This window comes from Cydia splendana, chromosome 9 (assembly GCF_910591565.1).
Source record: "Cydia splendana chromosome 9, ilCydSple1.2, whole genome shotgun sequence".
Taxonomy (NCBI): Eukaryota; Metazoa; Arthropoda; class Insecta; order Lepidoptera; family Tortricidae; genus Cydia; species Cydia splendana.
In genome coordinates, this window is record NC_085968.1 from 13,866,013 (window position 1) to 13,886,358 (window position 20,346).

Sequence of the window (20,346 nt, forward strand, 5' to 3'; positions counted from 1 at the left end):
GCCCCGTTCGCACGGCAGCTTTTTCAACGCGCGTTAAAAAAGCGTTTGAATGACACAAATGGATAACCATGTATGTATTCACACGAAGGCGGTTTTTAAGCGCGGCGCTTTTTTATCGAGCACTGTTCGATTTTCGGCGTTGAGCGTTGGCGTCAAACTGAATAGACCATACGGAAATCCGTGTATCTGTTCTCACAAGCGTTGAAAAAGCGCCGGCGCTGCTGTCAGTTGGCTGTCAAGTGTCAATTTTTGGTGTCAATCGTCAAGATTATTATTAGTTTCACCTTAAAAATGTCAACTTATGCTTACAAATTCCTGAAATATTCAAGCTATATTAGTAGTAATAGCAAAAAAGTATGGCTTTTCTGAGATGCGTACGTGGCAGTACGACTCACAAGTGATTTTTAAGCGTTCATATGAACACAAATATTGGAAACGGTAAAAAAGCGCCAACGTCGGGTTTTAACGCAACGCTTTTTAAGCTGTCGTGCGAATGGGGCCTAACGAAAAAATATCGAAAATTGGTTGACAAAAAAATCTACAATCGAATCAGAGTTAATAAATAAAAAATTCCGTGCCATAATGCAAAAAAAAAAACAAAAAAAAAAGCAAAAAAAAAACGGTCACCCATCCAAATACTGACCACTCCCGACGTTGCTTAACTTTGGTCAAAAATCACGTTTGTTGTATGGGAGCCCCATTTAAATCTTTATTTTATTCTGTTTTTAGTATTTGTTGTTATAGCGGCAACAGAAATACATCATCTGTGAAAATTTCAACTGTCTAGCTATCACAGTTCGTGAGATACAGCCTGGTGACAGACGGACGGACGGACGGACGGACGGACAGCGAAGTCTTAGTAATAGGGTCCCGTTTTACCCTTTGGGTACGGAACCCTAATAATAGGGTCCCGTTTTACCCTTTGGGTACGGAACCCTAAAAAATAAACAATCATAATCGATTACACACACTATCGATGTGCATTACCCGCGATTTACATTCGCGTGCGAGCCACGAGTCGCGAGTGTAAGCGGTGAGCTCGTAGCTCGGCTCGCGCTCGCCTTGCTCGCGTGGAGGAGCGGTTTTTTGGGCACGAGTAAAAGGGGCTCGCGCGGGCCGTGCGCTTACTGTTCAGCTGTCATTCTGTTACAAATCTTAGGCCAAGCGCGCACCACGACTTTTTGTCGCGCGATAATTTAGTCGCAGAAATGTAACGTATGTGTGTATATGGCAGTGCACGCATATGCGACAAAAAAAATCGCAGCGATTTTAAAATTGTGATTTGTCACATTTTTCCGCGACTGCTCGCGACGCGATTGTCGCAAAGTGAATTGCGGCATACGGAGTTGTATGGCCCCGCGCGCACTGCGATAATAAAATCGCACCCGGACCTCAGTCGGCATATCGCTCTCCAAGCGTCAACATGTCGGAACCTGCTGCTGAAGACGCTAGATGTTGACCATTTAATTATGGAAATAGAAGGAGATCACCTTTGTGGTATAAATACTCAGTCATACAGCGATCACATATTAAAGACAACGTTTCATGACAAACGACTGGTACGAAATCCATGTTGAGAATGAACAAACCGCGACTCATTCATCGCAGTGCGCGCAGTGAATTTTCTGCGATATATTACAGCGCGATTCTAAAATCGTGTCGCAAAAACTAAAATCGTGGTGCGCGCTTAGGCTTATACCGTGACGTTTGTCTTTAAAATCGATTAGCTCGACGAGCTTACGAGCTGTGGCCGAGGCACGAGGCGAGAGTGTAATCATTAGCTCGACAAGCTTACGAGCTCGAGGCGAACACGAGACGAGCCGTGAGCCGAGCCACGAGCCGCGAATGAAAATAAGCTTTAAGACGAGCCGCGAACGTTTAAAGTGGTAACACACTATCGCACCGCACCGCGACCTTGGTGCGTCGCACCCATAAGTGAGAGCGAGAAAGAGATATCTGTTACTCGCTCTCACTTATGTGTGCGACGCACCAAGGTCGCGGTGCGATGCGATAGTGTGTTACGGCCTTTAATAAGCTTTTACAAGCGATTTACATTCTTGCGCGAGCCACGAGCCGAGCTGTAAGCCGCGCCACGAGACGCGAGTTAAGCGGTGGGCTCGTGGCTTGCCTCGCAGCTCGGCTCGCGTGGAGGAGTGGTTTTTTTGGGCACGAGCCAAAGGGGCTCACTCGGGACGCGCGCTTGAATTTACACTCGCGTTCGGCTTGTCATTCGGTTATAAACCTTATACCGTGCTGTTAGTGTTTAAAATATATTAGCCAGGAGACGCGCCGCGAGCCGACCCACGAATCTAAGCCGGCCATTACGGAGCGATCCGAGCGATAGAGATGTTGCTAATTGTTACAAAATGAAAGAACATGTATTACGAGTATACGGTTACATTCTAACTATAGCTGTATAGTGTATCTCTATCGCTTATCACAACTCGCGATGATAGATCACAGTCAAAATTGTTGCTTTTATAGGCCTCTTCAACCTCACGGATACTTGAATGTAACGCAACTGCTTGCACTGCATATGTAACGCGAATCGCAGGTAATTATCGATGGTCATGTTGAGGGGTCTGTGTATTTGACAGATGTCATACGATATGTCAACCAACAAATCTGTGTTTATAGGTTATAGTTAAAACAGTTAAAACTATAGTATTTATTTATTGCATATCGAATTTACTTATAATTTATATTAACGTTTCAAAATAACATAGTGGATACGACCATTTTTTAATGTTCAGCTATGTTTGGTTTGTGCTGTTTAACTTTAAGAAGACTGCATGTAAACAAATCAGTGAGGTTAGTTCACCGTAAGAAACACCATATTTTCTCAGAAAATACCCTAGTTTTAGGAATAGAGACATCATGCGATGATACGGGCTGTGCTATAGTTAATGGTGTTGGTAACATATTAGGAGAATCATTATATTCACAAAATGTAAGGCATCTAAAATATGGGGGAATAAATCCAACAATTGCTCATGAACTACACCGTGATAACATTGCAAAGGCGGTTAACGGAGCACTAGATACAGCATCTATTTGTATGGATAGCATAGATGCTATAGCAGTTACAGTCAAACCTGGTTTAATGAACAGCCTTGAGGTGGGTGTCAGATATGCAAAACATTTATCGAGATTGCATAATAAACCCTTAATACCTATACATCACATGGAAGCACATGCACTTGTGGCCAGGATGTACCATGACATTCCTTTTCCCTTCTTAGCCTTGTTAATATCAGGTGGCAATAGTCTTCTAGCAGCTTTCAGAGATGTTGATGATGTACTCTTGCTTGGTGATACTCTAGATAATTCACCGGGAGAAATAATGGACAAGGTTGCTCGCCGCATGAAACTCAGAAACATCCTGGAGTACTCACAAGTTGCTGGTGGGAGAGCAATTGAGCTAGCTGCAAAAAAGGCTGACAAGCCTTATATGTTTGAGTTCCCGTTGCCATTGGTGAAACTTAGAGATTGTAGTTTTAGCTTCAGTGGACTGAAGGATTTTGTTGAAAGAAAATTAAAGGAGAAAGAATCCGAACACAGAATTATAGGTGATGGAATTATTCCAGAAATAAACAACTTATGTGCAGGTTTTTTGCATGGTGTAGCTGAGCATATAGCACACAGAACAGAGAGGGCTGTGGCATTTTGTGAAGCTAACAAAATTATAATTTCTAATAAGAGCATTGTAGTTGCAGGTGGAGTTGCTTGTAATGATTATATATTTAATTCTATCAAGGTTATTGGTGACAAAAGAGGGTATCAAGTTTATCGCCCACCACCCAGAGTATGTACAGATAATGGTGTAATGATAGCCTGGAATGGAATAGAGAAACTGAAACTAAACAAAGATTGTGCCATGTTGAATTCTGATGTTATAGTAGATCCTTATGCAACACTTGGAAAAAATATTACAAATGATGTTAAAGCTGCTGACATACAAATAAGGGTCACAAGAATCAGAAAAAAAATGCCACATTTAGCCTTCTGAGACCCAGAAGCATTTATTTTGTTTTTGAATTTGGAACTCTCAGTTAATCAGTAAAATTGTGGAACATTTACAAAAAATTGTACACAGGGTCTTAGGAGGATAAAAATAATTGTCTCTGTTACTATATTTATTTTCCACTTTCCAAAGTAAGAGGAGAGCAATGTTATGGAATGACTATTAATGAAATAATTGCATAAGGCATTAGGTGTACTATATTGCTGTACATTATGTATATAAAAATAAATAAAAAAGTATTGTTATATATGGTTTTTAATAAATTAAAACTATCACTTGCTGTAATTACAATTATCAATCATCATGCATGTTTGCCAGTGGTTCCATTAAGTCTACTTGGGTGCCGCCTGTTTTGCATCTGCAATAATAAATGATAAAATTAGCATTTTGTATAAATGGATGGTGAAATGTTAGTTGAGCACACATACACACACATTCATTGTGTTTGCAATCAACTCGAGCAAAGATTTTTAAAATGTGTAGCAAACCTCCCTGGGTATTAATAATAATTAATTAAATTTTGATAAGTTTCTTAAAACATTCAAATACTAGGTAAGATTTGCTAGCATTTTCTTTTTTTCTATTTTGTTAGTCTTTCAATACAAACATTTTTATTTTAATCATTGGGACACAGTCAATAGGCAATAACATTCACAGTCTGATGTACTAAGAGTTACTTTTATTTCAAATTGGACAAATCACACAACTCAATTAGTTAAAATGTAACTAGAGTTAGTAAAGGTTTAATTAATTACTATTGCATATTATTTTATCTTCATTTGAGTGGTCTTACTACTACATAAAAATAAGACCAGAAAATGGTTACTATTCAAATAAAATAAAGCATCTAAACACATTTCTGTTGCATCTCCTGACTTACACTGTATACTTAATTTATAATTTTTCATCTGAAAACAAATCAAATATTTAAATCTAATTCATACAAAATTAAGAGCATTCAAGGAGTCCATATGGAGGAAAATTAAGTCCATAGATTGAGTACACCTGCATTAAAAGACCCAGAGGTTTTGATGAAAACAAAAATTCAAAAAACGACGAAGCACTTCGAGAAAAGGTTGGTAGTGCCCTTGCGCTTCGCTTTGCTCGTCTTGGCGGTTGCACTACCGTGCCCCCAGATACCAAATAACAATGTGGATCAACCTATATTTTGCCCTCAAGTCCATACAAAGAAAAAAAACCTATATTTTGAGGGTAGAATGGATACTCACGAGCTGGTTTGCCATTAGCCCAAGGGGTGATGCGAATGTGGGATTCATCTCGCTTGAATGCTTCAGCTCGGAACTCTGGTTTGAGGGCCCGACGGAGTACCTTAGCGGCGATGTTGGAGTAGTTGATGTAGCTAAAATTAAACAAAACTATCATTGCACTGTTCCTCAAAGAAACCATTTTCCAAGTGAAAGATCATAACTCACTTAAGACCAGCTGCTCTCCAGGCACTCATTATTGCAAGATTTTAATATCTAGTTTCAAGAGTAAGAGATGAAAATTCCCTGAAAAGTGGTCTTCTCCACAGCAAGTGATGTAACAGTTGGCATAGACTAGCTAGAGTTAGACAGGACGATTAGGTTAGAATACAGATAAAATAAAGATGAAAACATAGACAATAATCACAATTTGTAGCGGTTATAATTCAGTCTTAAATAGTCTGGATCAAGTTCAGTGTTACCAGGTTATGAAAAAGCCTCTAAAGTGATTAAAATTGCATTTTTTTTAATACCTTAATAGCCGGTTTAGACGGCTCGTCTCGCGGTGCGTCTCGTGGCTCGCCTCGAGTGGCCTTGAGCGCATGAGCCCGTCGAGCTAATGATTACACTCTCGCCTCGTGGCTCGGCTCGAGGCTCGTCTCATGGCGCGTAAACACTAACGGCACGGCATAAGGTTTATAATCGAATGACAAGTCGAACGCGAGTGTGAACGCAAGCGCGCGTCCCGCGCGAGCTCCTTTGACTCGTGCCCAAAAAACCGCTCCTCCACGCGAGCCAGGCGAGCGCGAGCCGAGCCGCGAGACGAGTCACGAGCCTACCGTTCACACTCGCGTCTCGTGGCGCGGCTCGCGGCTCGTCTCGTGGCTCGCGCGAGAGTCTAAACCGACTATAACAATACTACCACAGAATAATTAATAGTACTACCGTACAGAAAGGAAACTTCCTACAAAAACGAAGTTTGACAGCGGTTCAGGGTCGAATCATGCTGTCCCTTTCTAATATATGGCATTATCCCTTTCGGCTATTTAGGGTTGCCAAAAATCAAGTGATTATCTTATCTGTGGTCGTGCACGCAAAAGGAAATCAAGTGGTGCCAACCCTAATAATTGCTCGGAGCAATGCTGAGCCGAGCGGAGCCGAGTTTGACCGAAGTCAGGAGTTTCACACCCCTGATACTACATAAATACTATGTTGTAATTGATTGAAAATTGAAGGGATTTTTAGTTTTATTTGGGGCAGCACTGGAAACACAAGTGTCATTTTTCGAAAAATATTCCAGTGACGTTGCGTTGCGTTGATCGTTTCGTGTTCATGTCGATATTTTCATTTTAAAAAGAGTTGGAATTCTCTTTTTCCCTACATATTTTTGCTTCTTGTTACATATCTAACCCGCTTATGTACATTAACGCCTGCGCAAAGAGTAAGTGCTGTAAAATTGTTACAAAAATACATTTATTCGATCATTATACAATTTTAATAAAAAAAATTTTATTTAAAGGAAGTTTAGCCAAAATTGCGTATTTCATATAGATATGTCTCTCACGGTTGCGTTTTATTATGTATATTGTCGCAGTACTCGCAGTCGAGTATTATTGCAACATAATGTATTTCAAATCATTTTCCGTACATCATGGTTTAAAAATGAAAATAACACGTCACTACCACCAATCACAAGATACTTGTACTTATTCTGTAAGGATGTATGTAATTTTGTGTTTCCTGGCGCCTAGTAAGGTTGCTAAAGCTCCCAAGAAAATATTTTACTTAGAACAAGATAGGTACATACAATAAATGCACTTGATCCACCTTTGACATGCCACCTTGTGCCAGTCATATACTCTTTTGCTACCATTGGTGTACAAATAACAGAAGTACAAAATATACAGGATTTTATATTGCTATCATAGAGGAGTTAAGCTAAAATAATGTTATTTTTCAGGTGCCTACTTTAATATAAAATGGATGCTGCTGACTCCCTGCTAAGTGACAGTGTGACTGGCAAGCAGGGCCTGGACGAGGAGGAATTGTTATTAAAGCCTAATCCTAAACCCAATGTGAAGAGTGACTTGGTCAATGAATGCAAAGTGTTCATAAGGGCTGAAGACGGAGGGGGAGATACACATCTCAATATAACAGGGAACATGGGCCCAGGGACTAGCGGTAATGTACATTTTTTAAATTCTTACATCAAGATTATGAGATCACTGAAAGCTATGGATTAAATAAAAAATCATTGATATTTCTCCTACTGCATTGGGGTAACTTGAAAAGCAGAGTTTTTTTGAAAATTGCTAATATCTACTAAACAGAACTACTTTCTATTGTAGCAGCAGATACCAAGATACCATGGTAAGCCTTGCAATAGCATTAGTTTAGTGTTGCTAAAGTATTAACTGCTACTGTTTTATAGCAGATATTAGCCATTTTAAAAATCGCCCCGCTTTTGAAATTATGCCAATGCACCTTACATCTGTTGAACACCTACTATGAAGATTTAAAGTCCCAAGGGATAAGCCCTAGTATTGCTAAACAAAAATCATTCAAAATCTTATGTCTGGTGTTTTAAAAACAACAAAATATGAAATTATTTTGTTGTTGTGGTTTGGTTTTATTTTGTATATTTTAGTTTAAGTTACAATATGCATGTTATTTATTAAATTGCTATTCATTTTAATAGTGTGTAAGTAATATTTCCGACATGATTGTAAAATTGTTATGGAATAAATTATATTATCTTATCTTAAATCTGGTTTGTTTAGCTAAATGATTATTTTTGGGAAACTAATGTCATAATTGTCCACTTTGGGACTACTCTCCGCTCCGCTCTGGGTCCGGATTATCAAAGATCTACGTTACTTTGACTTTCCACAAGCAAATTTATGGCCTGTCTAAAACAGTGATGACTAGAAACTTTAAGGACTTTACAATCTACTCTATGTAAATTAGAGAATAGTTTCTAAGAGCAATAGATGCTAAGTACAAACTAACCACCACTATTCCATTGTACTGTAACCGTACCATGCAAATCCTCAACAGCATAATTGTGTCCATAAACATGTGTCACCAGCAATAATATCTTGCACAACAGACATATAATGACACACTTTTATTGCTATAAAAAGTCAATAGTGTCAGGCTATGTACCTGAAGCGGTAGCACGCAACCTTTGCATAATAGTTTACAAGGCATAAAGATATATCTGTTGACTGCTTACTTACAGATAGGTACTTTTCTTACTAGGTATATGGTGTGAATGACCTAATGATCATATTCTTTACGGCTATTAAGACAACTAAAGGGCAAGTGTAAATAGCCGGGTACTGACTGAGCGAGCAGCCTCGCGAGGCAGCCTCGGACGATTGCCGCGCAACGTTTGCCGCGCGAGGCAGCCTCGGTCAGTAGGATTTGTTGCACGAGGCTGCCGCGCGCGGAAAAGCCGAGCCACGGTGACGCCTGAGCCAAACATCGAGCGCTCAGTTTAACGTGAAGTCGCACAGAGACCGCGCGTGTCATTAGGCCATTCATTCCAAAAGCTATCGCTACCACTGCGTTTCTAATAATTCTACGGCTTGTCAAAATTTCGGCTTTTTTTCTCTCGACTTTTCCCTCCTGTAAGATCCTAGCAAGGACTCCATCTTTTTCTTTAAATCACTTATTGGAATGTTTATTTCCTGGCTTATATTTCTCCACGCATCTTCTCTTAGTCATCTATTAGTATAATCGGGACATTTCGCATCCCATAATCGTCTATATTCACCATATAGTTGTATCAATTTAAGGCACTGTTCTTTATCCATGGTGCTAACATGCGGGTACAAGCGAGGCAAAACACAACCGTCTTGAGTGAGCGCGGCAAACTTACTGAGGCGCCTTTGAGCATGGACAAAAAACCGACAACGCTTGGCTCGGGCCGAGGCGCGCTCGGCCGAGGCCGGACATGCGTTTGCCTCGGGCGAGGCACGTCCTGACTGACCGAGGATTTGCCTCGCGACGCTGCCTCGCGAGGCTGCTCGCCCAGTCAGTACCCGGCTGTTGGTGTACTCTTGCAAATAAGTTTTGGGAGCAACACAATTTCAATTAGTAGATTCACTGTGCTAGGTCCGTGCAGCTCTAGCTTGCGTCCACTTGGCGGAGTTGCTACAAAGATTTGCGAAAAATTTTATATAAACCTACCATACGGCACAAATTTGGACTTATTGCAATCCTTAATGTCTAAATAACATATCTGTCTCCATAAAAATATTATTTCGCAAGTAGCAATTTTATATTTCTATGTTTCTACTCCATCAAGTGGACGAAAATTAGAGCTGGACGGAAACTAGCGCAATGACCCTATGTTTATTTACAATCGTGCAGAGTAAATAGTAGAGGTACTAAAGAAAATTCCAGAATTAAATTACTTTGATGTAAGGATGAAAAAGAAACAATTTATTTTCATCCTTACATCAATGTAATTTGACCCAACTTACTTTTAACTACACAATTTACACTAAGACCATACGAGTAAGACCAGACTAAGCCAAAAACTTATAACAGATTCTACCGTGAGTAGATAATCTAATAAGTGTATCTTGCAATCCAAGCTGATGCACTGTTAGGGCTTCTCCGCAGTTGAGTGGGTAAATAAAAGTTCAGTAGTGCTACAGCTGACACTTGACACACTTCACAAAATGTCTTTAAAAAGGAAAAACGCAATAAGAAGAAGTAATCATATAAAAAGTAATTAACATTTTTGTTTAGGTACACACAGCAACACTCCTGACTATACATCAGTGGACCTTATTACAAAAGGCATAAGGTCCACCGATGTACAATTAACAGTGTGCGCGACTGTACCAAAAACAAGTATATTACCGAAATACTTTACAATTTAATGTATTGTTACAGAGAAACCTAAGTTTGTGACTTCCACGCCAGATCAGAAAAGAGAGAGCCCTTCAGATAATCAGATTGCTGATTCCAACCCAGAATGTGATATTGAAGGTAAATTTAATTATAAAAAGTTGTGATTTTTATCTTGTTATAGACTGATTTATTGTATCTATAATATGGTTTTTTTTCAAGTAGTTTTTACGCCTAAGACCCTAATCTCTTAAACAAAAGCCATTGTTTATTTTATGACGAGCCCAAGCTTCCAACTTTGGCGCGTGGCAAAGCAACAATGCCGTTTAAAAAGCAACTGTATCGCGATAGTACTAAAGTTCAAATACGAGCGCTGTGTATTCTCGCCTTCATTGGGGTTGTCGACCGTACTACATTTACCTAAATATATTATCTCGAATGAGCTGTTACAAGCTTATCAAGGCTCAGATGAATCTACAAAATAAAATAAAAATTCTGTCTGTTCTTATAATAAATTGTGTATGATAAGAAACCTCCGGCACCTGCATAAGGCGAACGAATCAATTAATCATAGACGGCTGTTCAACAGTTATTACTTCGAATTTAGCTTGATGCGGAAAATTTTCCACTATTCCTAAAGTTCTACTATACTACTATAGGTACTAACTATGCCTTAAAAAATTAGACCTGACATGGTTAGCACTGTTTCTACATTACAGGAGTCCCTGACTTGCCCTTGGACGATGGAATGCCCAGCACTGTCACTGTGTTGGATGCCCCTGACGGTGGAAAGGTTTATTTGGTGGGCACTGCCCATTTTAGCTTGCAATCTCAAGAAGATGTGTCCAGGGTAAGATATCAATAAAGCAAAGAATAAAAAGCGCAATAGTGGGTATATTGCATAGAGAAAAACTATGTCAAATGCCTTAATTGATTACTAAAATAGTGAAGTTAAAAAACTTTTGTGCAGACAATATTAAATCTTCTGTCAATATTACTTAGTGAATACCTTGATTGCAAAGTTAATATAATCATTTAATAAAAAATAATACATGTAATATAAGCAGATTAGAAAAAGTGCCTTTTTTTTTCAAGTTAAGCTGATATTTTGCTTAATTAATAATCTTGTTTGTTTCAGGTAATACAAGAAGTGAACCCGCATATTGTAATGGTTGAGTTGTGTGAACAGAGAACAAACATACTATTGCTAGATGAAGAAATAATTTTAAGAGAAGCTAAAAATATTAATATTAAGAAGATAAGGTGAGTTAATATTCAAAAGTATGTTTTATTTACTGCGTTTCAGTTTGGTTTGTTTACATTTTTTCAACTCAACTTCAGCACTGGTTATTAATACATATGACTCCTTACTTCTATTTTCGATAGCGAGATCAATTTTTTTTTTAGCTACGTGATTGCATCTGTGCGAAATCTCAGTATCTGTTGACTGAACTTTGACATCTCAAACGTATAAAACATTTTCAGGGCAACAATGGCCCAGAACGGAGTGTTCAACGGCCTCATGTACATTCTGCTCCTGAACATGTCCGCGCATATCACACGCGAGCTGGGCATGGCGCCCGGCGGCGAGTTCCGACGTGCCATGGCCGAGGTGAGTGTGACATCTCAAGCGTTTTCAGGACAACAATGGCCCAGAACGGAGTGTTCAACGGCCTCATGTACATTCTGCTCCTGAACATGTCCGCGCATATCACACGCGAGCTGGGCATGGCGCCCGGCGGCGAGTTCCGACGTGCCATGGCCGAGGTGAGTTGACGGGCTGCTTGTGTCATTTCACATAACTGATAAACTTTATCTCGTTGCAATAAGAATTAAAACTGGTTAGTTAATTGTTCCGACGAGGGCATGATGGATTGTTCGCAGCATGAAAACAAAGCCTGGCAACCTCATAGTTTGATTCGACGAACGAATAGGGGAACGACCAAGATCGAGAAAAAAGGGCAAAATTCATATGAATTTAGATGGTCTATTAAGAGTTGTGTTAATAATATTAGAAAAACCGTCCAAGTGCGAGTCGGTCGGACCCGCGCACGAAGGGTTCCGTACCAATACGCACAAAACAGCAAAAAATATTTAGTATTTGTTATTATAGCGTGAAAATTTCAACTGCCTAGCTATCACGGTTCATGAGATACAGCCTGGTGACAGACAGACAGACGGACAGCGGAGTCTTAGTAATAGGGTCCCGGTTATACCCTTTGGGTACGGAACCCTAAAAAGGCACTTATAAAATCTTGAAACATATGTATTAAAAAATTGTGATTGAAAAACTGATTTAATACTAGTTAATAAATCTTATTTTATACAGGCCAAGAAGATACCCAACTGCATGGTCCAGTTAGGCGACCGAGCAATAGATATCACTCTGCACAGAGCCATCGCCTCCTTGACCTGGGGGCAGACCATACGCTTCGTATGGCACTTGCTCACATCCAACCAGTCTATAAGGTGAGTCTGGTGAGTCCATACGAAGAAGACGCCTCGCGAGGAAACTGCCCAGCAAAACAGAGGGCCCAGCGCGAATACATACACTACATACAGTATATCAAAAAATTAATTTTTGACGAAATTCTTATTTATTTTTCGATTGACCCAGTATTGTGGCAGTAATTTGCAGGTGATGAGTGAGTATTACGCGTACAGAAGTGGCTTCTTCCAAACAAACAAGTCCCTCTATTGATGACAAAATGTTGTAATACCTACAACATAAATAAATACTTCAAATGTTTTTTTTCTTTGATAGTAGCATAAATATTAATATGTAAATACAAAATGACGAATTGTTATAATTAAAAAACCGGACAAGTGCGAGTCGGACTCGCCCACCGAGGGTTCCGTACTTTTTAGTAATTGTTGTTATAGCGGCAAAAGAAATACATCACTATCACGGTTCATGGTGACAGACAGACGGACAGTGGAGTCTTAGTACCTTAAAAAAATATTAAAATTGGTAGATCGTTTAGTACGTCGTCCGGTTGGTACGACGTAATATCAGCGGTCCCTTGAGGGTCGTTACTTCCGGATTGTACCGTACATTCAAGCCGACGCTAGCGGCCGCTATGAAACTCAAAAGTAGGTAGTCACATTTTTAGGTTCCGTATCCAAAATGACAAAAAACGCAACCCTAAAAGTAATTGTTTTTTTTTTTCAGCGTGGAGGAGGTAGAGAAATGTAAACAAAAGAAGATGCTGGAAGACATGCTAGAAGAGATGGCAGAAGAATTCCCAGCGTTGAAGCGTGTTTTCGTGCTAGAGCGCGACATGTACCTCTGCCACTCGCTGCAGGTCGCGGCGCTGCAGCCTAGTGAGTACTCTAGTTAAAGTTTAGTACCGGCTACAAACCTTCCCCGACAATCGTAAGCGATTTGTTGTAAGATCTGTAGAAGCCTTGAGATTTGTGGCGATTAGCGATGCATTGCGGCGTCACTGCATCGTCTGCATTAAACGAGTCATTCTTTAACGTAATACTAGTCCTTATTCTGTGAGTATTTAAGGTTATAAATCCAGAACAAATGTCATTGCGCGGAATGTTTCAGGGCGAGAGCCGTGCCGCATAGTGGGCGTGGTGGGCATCGGCCACGTGGCCGGCATCGTGCAACATTGGGGCCAAGTGCGCTCGCAAGACATCCCGCCGCTACTCAAGTCAGTACCAATCACAAATCCTGTTGTTTTATGCTTCGTCACGCTTGTGGACCTACACAAGCATCCGTACCGTTCTATATGAATACAGAACGGTTTTTTTTAATGGGGACATGAATTTTTTTAATGATTTTTTTTTTCAAGCAACTAGTGGCCCGTACATAAATACCTTAAAACTATTTATTTATTTGCCTCGATACTCCAATACCCATCGCGACCACCGTCACTGCACACCGACATCGAATACATCGTGGTATTCCCTCTATTCCGATTCTCATGCGGACGGACATGGTCAGTCAAGACTGACCATGACTGAAAACTCAGTTCCTTGAGGTCGAGAATCGATCTATCCTTATGTCACTTGCGTGCCTTAGCACAGAATAAGTAATAGTACTACCGTACAGAAAGGACACTTCTTACAAAACCGAAGTTTGACAGCGATTCAGGGTCGAATTATGATATCCCTTCTAACTTATGACACTATCCCTTTCGACTATTTAGGGTTGTCAAAATTCAAGTAATTATCTGTGGTCGTGCACGCACGGACGTCAAATTGTGTCAACCCTAATAATTGCTTGGAGCAATGCTGAGCCGAACGGAGCCGAGTTTGCCCGAAGTCAGGAGTGTCTCCCCACTGGCCATAGACAACTAAATACAGTAAAAAAACTTTGTATCCGCAGGATCCCGCCAGAATCACTGTCAACTCGCATCATCCGCGTGTCCGTGCGCGTGGCGTGCGTGGGCGCGCTGGTGTACGCCGGCTACCGGCTGTGGCCGCGCCGCTGGCTGCCGTGATGCACCGAGTGAGTACCTGTCCACCTGATGTACTCGCCTGTCTAAACCGGGGGTCTCCAAACCTCGGAACCGGTTTTTTCAAAACCCCGATATTTTTAATTATTTTATGCTCTTTACGTAGGACTGAATCATGTATTTAGGTAACAACTTCGTATTATTAGATTGTCCCATTAAAAATTTAATAATAAACCAAAGAGCAAAAAACAACGTAATTTTACCGGTATTTTTTGTATGAAGAAAAAAACCGGTTCCGAGCCTTGCTCCAAACTGCGGTCCGCGCCGTCAGCGGGTCACATTCGACCCACGAGCCTGCTAATCCGGCCCGTGAATAGAACCATTCCATACAGTCGGGTCCGCGAAAGAAGGCCTGACTGTTGACTTAGAATCAAACATTTTGGAGATCCTTAGTCTACACAGACGACCGAATAATGAAGTTACCGAATCAAAGAAGTCAAGGAATACTTTGTGGATATTATTTTGACAAATGAATTCGATAGTAGTATCAAATACGTAGAAAGGCTAATAGGTTTATGATTACTCAAACTGTCTGCCCTAAATAGCGTGACGTCCACAGAAATATATTTCCACCTACTGCCTGCTTGTCTTGTCTTATAAGCCTTATAGCTCTTAGCTTACACTCACCTGCTTATAAATGTATTAATTACTTCGTATCGATAATCAAAGTCAAGGGGCGAGACGTAACAATATCAAAAAATCTATACTATCAATCTCGAGTTAAAAATAATAATTTCTTTTCAGAATCCCTAATTGGACCATCGGAAACACACACATAATAAATTTAGGAAGACTAAACTGTAAATATTATTGGATGAAAACTCGCTCATCAATTATATGATTTATTATTTTATTAATGAATAGGTTAGGTGCGAACATGAGTCTCTGATTAGAAAGTTTAATTGCTAAAATTATTGTAGTGTGTATAAACATATTATTGAGATATTAATTTGCACTCGTTCCTTATAAACCCGTAAAATCTTACGGGCTGTAGGTACCAAATTTACATTCATTCAAATTCTAAATACTTCGTGGTACTAATAAATTTATGTCCTAAAAGTTGTACGAAGAAAAAAATCCTTGGCAAGAATGATATTATTTACCCAATTTTCACGCGCTTGTAAATTTGGCTGTCCTTCCATAACTTTAATTGTAAGAACTTAAGCCACATTAGTTGACATTAGTATCTGATTGGTGGATCACGGACGCGAGGGTGCATCCCGCTCTTGCGGATATGTCAGCGGCCGATCTTAATATCCGCCAGATCATGAAATTCCTAGGCGTATCGTGAAACGTGAAAATCATCGTCTCGTTCCGTGAGTCGCGGAGCTCCTATTTCTGGACAGTTTGCCGTTTGGGTATCTGAAGCAACCTAACGAATCTTATCTTAACTACCTAAGGCTATCTATTGGTTTAATGTGACTACCGTCAAAACATTACTCAGGAACTTTACGATCCGGCGGATTTTACGATCGGTCACCGACAGATATAATACTGACAAGTCAGGAAAGGGCTTTAGCTCTAGCATATTTTGTTGTTCGGCTCCTTTTGGCCAAACTGTGAGCTTTGTTTGTTGGTATCAAAAGTAAAATATTGTAAATATTCGATTCATAATTGGAATTTGATGTAAAATATCGAAATGTACCTACGTGCCATGTTTTGGTTTTGTATATGTTGTTGTAAAAAAATCGATATTTTAAATTATTTATAAAGAAAATGCTTTTAGTTTATTTTGTTTCGTTGTTATAAGTCTTCATTGTTGAAAAAGCAGTCCGTGTTATTTTGTTTTAAATCATTGATTAGTACCGACATTTTTAACGCAATAATAATTTTCACTGATGACATTCTCGATCTGAATTTGATTTATTTCTTTTTCAAAACGATGGTTATGCTTATTGTTTATCTATTATCTTTTAATTCCACTCAACTTTAAATATATAAGTTTTTCATTGTCATTATATTAATATTCAACTTGTTTACAATGATATACATGTATTTACTAAGAGAAAAACATTTATTACCTATGCGAACGCAGTTATAAAACTATTAACCTAGAAGATGGGTCTAGAAAAAAATAGTTGGCCTGCCTGGCCGCATTGCCACTTTAACGAAGTACTAGCTAGCCCTCTGGTATTTTGCATTTAATTATCATAGTTATGAAATTTACATCTTTTCGTTACCTACATCTACATTTGTTTAATTGATTAATTCGATGCATTTGGACATTTTTTTATTGACATAATATTTAGGGTTTTTGTACGAATCTGCCTGTATCATCGTAGTGCGTTAAAATATGTTTGATTGAGTTAGACGAAGAAATTCAGTCAGTTTCATCACACGCAGTTTAACAGCACACGCAGTGCCAGTGTTATTTATACGTCATAATTTCATAGAAGTTTGACGTTTAAAATAACACCTGCACTGCGTGTGCTGTCAAAATATCTGCAGACTTTTCTTGGTCTAACTCCAGAACTGTTTGATAGTTCTATATCATATCTGATGATAGCTGCAGCCGCCATAGTCGCCATACTTAATGTTAATCAAATGATCATTCAGTTTTGTTGATTGTGCGTGGTGGAACCCACCCTTAATATACCTAACTATTATAATCGTTAGGTCATTTAAAATTCTTTCCGTTCTATAAATTAATTTAATAAGGACTGTGATAATGTCAGAAATTAATTATAAATCTCCATCCATTTATAAAATAAGGAAATAATATTCGTGATATAATAACACGTGTTCTTGTCATTCGATAATCATGTCACGCTTGTTACGGTTGCGTTCAAAATATAAACAAGGATGACTATCAGCTATCATATGTTAAAATCAGCAGTCAGTTTTATTTCATTTGCTTCAATAAGCAAAAAACGAGTTTACGCGAATTCGATAGTTAGTAGTTACACAGCTACTAGCACAATAGAATAGAATGAAACTTATTCAGGACGCTTAGACAATAAAAAATTAACAAAAACATGTCACAAAAACGGTTTAAAACGTCACTGAAAAGGTTTCCACAGCTTGGTGGTCGCTGGTCTTGCGTCGTTCCGTTCCGTTTTCGAAAACGTTCTCTGTTTTGTGTGGGGAACGTTCTCGCTCGGGAATATTGCTCATAGTAGTAGAGAACGTTCTCGAGAACGGCACAACTCTAGCTATTAGGCTTCGAACCTGCGGTATGAGTTTCATAGAAGTTCCTTGTATACCGGTGTAAAGTACGGCAGACTCCTACGTCGCCATTTATGTCTTAAGTCCTTTTTCGAGTTTCATAACATAGGTCACGAAGTATAAAACAAAGGGTTTAACTGTTTATATTTTACTAGCGCAATCGCAACAATAGTTTAGAATTTTGACTTAGACTTAGCATACAAATATTATACGTTAATTCATTATCAAATTACGGCATAATAACGGTTCCACTAGACTTATATCGACCGGGATATGAACCGTGATTACATTTTGTATTATTTTCGAGCTCCCGATATTTCGACGCAGTTACATGCATCTTGTTCATGGATAACTAAAGATAGAGGGTGGGCGTCAAAGTCAATATCGGGAGCTCGAAAACAATACAAAAGGTAATCACGGTTCATATCCCGGTCGATATAAGTCTAGTGAAACTGACCGTGAATCATTCAAAACCTTCGAGCAACACGGAAGGGAGGCGGCATTCGCACTATTTCCCCTCTGCCGAGGTACAAGATTAGCGCGTTAATCTAATTTAGCGCGGGTAATAAAACTAGTTGCACTTGGATTTTTCACTAGACCGAGTCCAGACGCGCGCGTGAACACTGCTGCACAAAAATGCCTGTTTGCTCGGTTTTTTGTTATAAAAAGAGGTCGGGGACATCAAATGTACAAAAAGAAAGTGTTACATTTCACCTGTAATATTTTTTTTTACATATCATACGTTTAATTACATTCAAACACAATTATTATATTTTAGTCTCATGTAATCGTTGGATTTATCGATTTTGCTCGCTCAGTACAAATTGCGGATCGGTCGAGCGACAAATCCGACTTCTCATCTCTCAGAATACAATAACATACTTCAACGAAAACGTGTTAGTGTGCGTGTTGTGACACTTGTCACTCGTCCGTACACAAAAAGAGATCGAGGTTTGCAAGATTTGTCTTTGACGTGTGTCATTTTCTATGTATTTGTGTCGTCATTACAGATTGGATTTTGTATGTAAGTGTGTGAGAAGTGCGACTGTGTGCACCTTTCCCCCCGCGAAAAATGGCAGAAAGATTTGTACGGTGAGATATCGCTTGGGCCCCTCCCTTCCGATGTGTCGGAAGCCGGTGTTGCTCGAAGTTCAAAACTGTTATAATAATGGTTATATCAATGTTCTTCTCTGCACACGACACGTTGTCACTATTATAAATAATATCATCTAATTTAGTCGGGGTCACTCAGGGTCAAAATACGTTGGTGATCACAATTGTTTACATACATAGTTATGTCATAAATATTGGTTTAACTTTGGATGACGAAAATTGCTTGAAATGAAAAATTTAGAAAAATATAAACTACCTAAATATATATTTACTAATTGTGTTATTCATAAACGCGCAACTAGCTTCAATTAGCTAATAATCGTTGTCTTTAACAGTCATTTATATATATTTGTAAGAAAAAGATAAGACAAAGTCTAATTGAGGCTTGTAAAGTTTTATGAATAAGGGGGTTAGGAGATTCAGCTGAATTGTCAAACTTAGTCAAAGTTTACTGCAGTGCGCGTCTTCATCATCTGGAGTTAAACCAATATATTTTCTTATAGTCGGTAGTTGCTCATGAGTTCTAACGATTTCAGAGCACGTAATATGTACAGTCAGCAGCAGAAGTTGCTAAGCGGGCGTGGTGTTCAAAATGATCTTGACGCTACTTTATTGTTAAGAGAATAAGAGCGTGTCAAGGTAATTTTGAACACCTCACCCGCTTAGCAACTTCTGCTGCTGACTGTATTATTGAACTCTGAAGTAGTTGGACCTCACGAGCGGCTGATTCTTTTAGACATATATTATATATAGTTATAAAGGTATGATTAAATAGTGTGTGAAATGGTGATCGCTGTATACAGTCAGCGGCAGATATATCTAATCTGGCCAGATGTTCAAAATCATTTTAATTTTGAACATCTGGCCATTTATTTTCTTAACAATAAAGTTCTGTAAATGATCAGATTATTTTGAACACCTCACCCGCTTAGACTTCTAATCTGTACCTAAATTTGTAACCGAATTATGTGACTTTTCATGTGCTTGTTTCAATTTTTGCATGTGTTTCGAACACGAGCGTATTTCATAAACCAACGGTACCTATAAACTTAAAAGAAACGATTTTTGAAAAGCACTGTTTAAGTTTAACGTATGCGGCAATTTTGTCGTTGAAAGAGTGAGCAAATATATTCTGCTTTACATATTGTTATTATTAATGTAACGAGAAATTAAAGAGACTTGATTTAAACGACTCGCGTTTATTTTGGACCATACAGCATGACCCAGTGTTACGGATTTTTTTTGACGTGATAACGTCTTATAATAGGGAATATTAGGCAAAGCTCTGCGTAGGTGGCACCTTTATGGCACATACAGTAAACAAACCACATTGACACATTGCTTACCGCGAAACAAGAAAATCGAAATTTCGTTATCTAATCTCTCTATCACTCTTGCATATTCGAGCGATAAAGAGGCAGATAACTAAATTTCGATTTTCGCGTTTACCGGTCGGCCCTTGTTAACAAACCGCCTTGATACATCAATGTCATATTTTATTGTCTGT

General features: G+C 39.1%; 3 protein-coding genes across 4 annotated transcripts; 2 read left to right on the forward strand and 1 right to left on the reverse strand.

The window, feature by feature from the left end:
• Positions 1 to 2,658: 2,658 nt before the first annotated feature.
• Positions 2,659 to 4,153, forward strand: LOC134793604 (tRNA N6-adenosine threonylcarbamoyltransferase, mitochondrial-like). The gene has a single exon (XM_063765227.1). The coding sequence runs from the start codon at positions 2,756 to 2,758 to the stop codon at positions 4,007 to 4,009; it is 1,254 nt and encodes a 417-aa protein (XP_063621297.1). The 5' UTR covers positions 2,659 to 2,755; the 3' UTR covers positions 4,010 to 4,153.
• A 116-nt stretch (positions 4,154 to 4,269) lies between these two features.
• LOC134793605 (protein stunted) lies at positions 4,270 to 5,593 on the reverse strand. 2 transcript variants are annotated; one of them, XM_063765229.1, is made up of 4 exons: positions 5,458 to 5,593; positions 5,254 to 5,384; positions 4,905 to 4,932; positions 4,270 to 4,382 (listed from the first exon to the last, which is right to left on the reverse strand). In XM_063765229.1, the coding sequence occupies exons 1-3, from the start codon at positions 5,484 to 5,486 to the stop codon at positions 4,919 to 4,921; spliced, it is 174 nt and encodes a 57-aa protein (XP_063621299.1). In that variant the 5' UTR covers positions 5,487 to 5,593; the 3' UTR covers positions 4,270 to 4,382; positions 4,905 to 4,918. The 2 variants fall into 2 exon arrangements, with proteins under 2 accessions (XP_063621299.1, XP_063621298.1); XM_063765228.1 differs by lacking the exon at positions 4,905 to 4,932.
• Positions 5,594 to 6,517: 924 nt separating this feature from the next.
• LOC134793701 (traB domain-containing protein-like) lies at positions 6,518 to 20,028 on the forward strand. The gene is made up of 11 exons (XM_063765352.1): positions 6,518 to 6,670; positions 7,190 to 7,410; positions 10,138 to 10,233; positions 10,812 to 10,942; positions 11,231 to 11,355; positions 11,578 to 11,704; positions 12,422 to 12,561; positions 13,265 to 13,416; positions 13,649 to 13,754; positions 14,432 to 14,554; positions 15,306 to 20,028. Exons 2-10 carry the CDS (start codon positions 7,209 to 7,211, stop codon positions 14,544 to 14,546), a joined length of 1,194 nt encoding a protein of 397 aa, XP_063621422.1. The 5' UTR covers positions 6,518 to 6,670; positions 7,190 to 7,208; the 3' UTR covers positions 14,547 to 14,554; positions 15,306 to 20,028.
• Positions 20,029 to 20,346: the final 318 nt, after the last annotated feature.

Excerpts from the sequence above, each read along its gene's own strand:
- LOC134793604 (XM_063765227.1), top strand. The coding sequence starts at position 2,756 with ATGTTTGGTTTGTGCTGTTTAACTTTAAGAAGACTGCATGTAAACAAA.
- LOC134793605 (XM_063765228.1), bottom strand. The coding sequence starts at position 5,486 with ATGAGTGCCTGGAGAGCAGCTGGTCTTAA. Across the intron at positions 5,385-5,457 it reads TGGAGAGCAGCTGGTCTTAA|CTACATCAACTACTCCAACA; the intron begins GTGAGTTATGAT and ends GTTTAATTTTAG. Across the intron at positions 4,383-5,253 it reads GGCTAATGGCAAACCAGCTC|ATGCAAAACAGGCGGCACCC; the intron begins GTGAGTATCCAT and ends TTATTATTGCAG.
- LOC134793701 (XM_063765352.1), top strand. The coding sequence starts at position 7,209 with ATGGATGCTGCTGACTCCCTGCTAAGTGACAGTGTGACTGGCAAGCAG. Across the intron at positions 10,234-10,811 it reads CCCAGAATGTGATATTGAAG|GAGTCCCTGACTTGCCCTTG; the intron begins GTAAATTTAATT and ends TCTACATTACAG. Across the intron at positions 13,417-13,648 it reads GGTCGCGGCGCTGCAGCCTA|GGCGAGAGCCGTGCCGCATA; the intron begins GTGAGTACTCTA and ends GGAATGTTTCAG.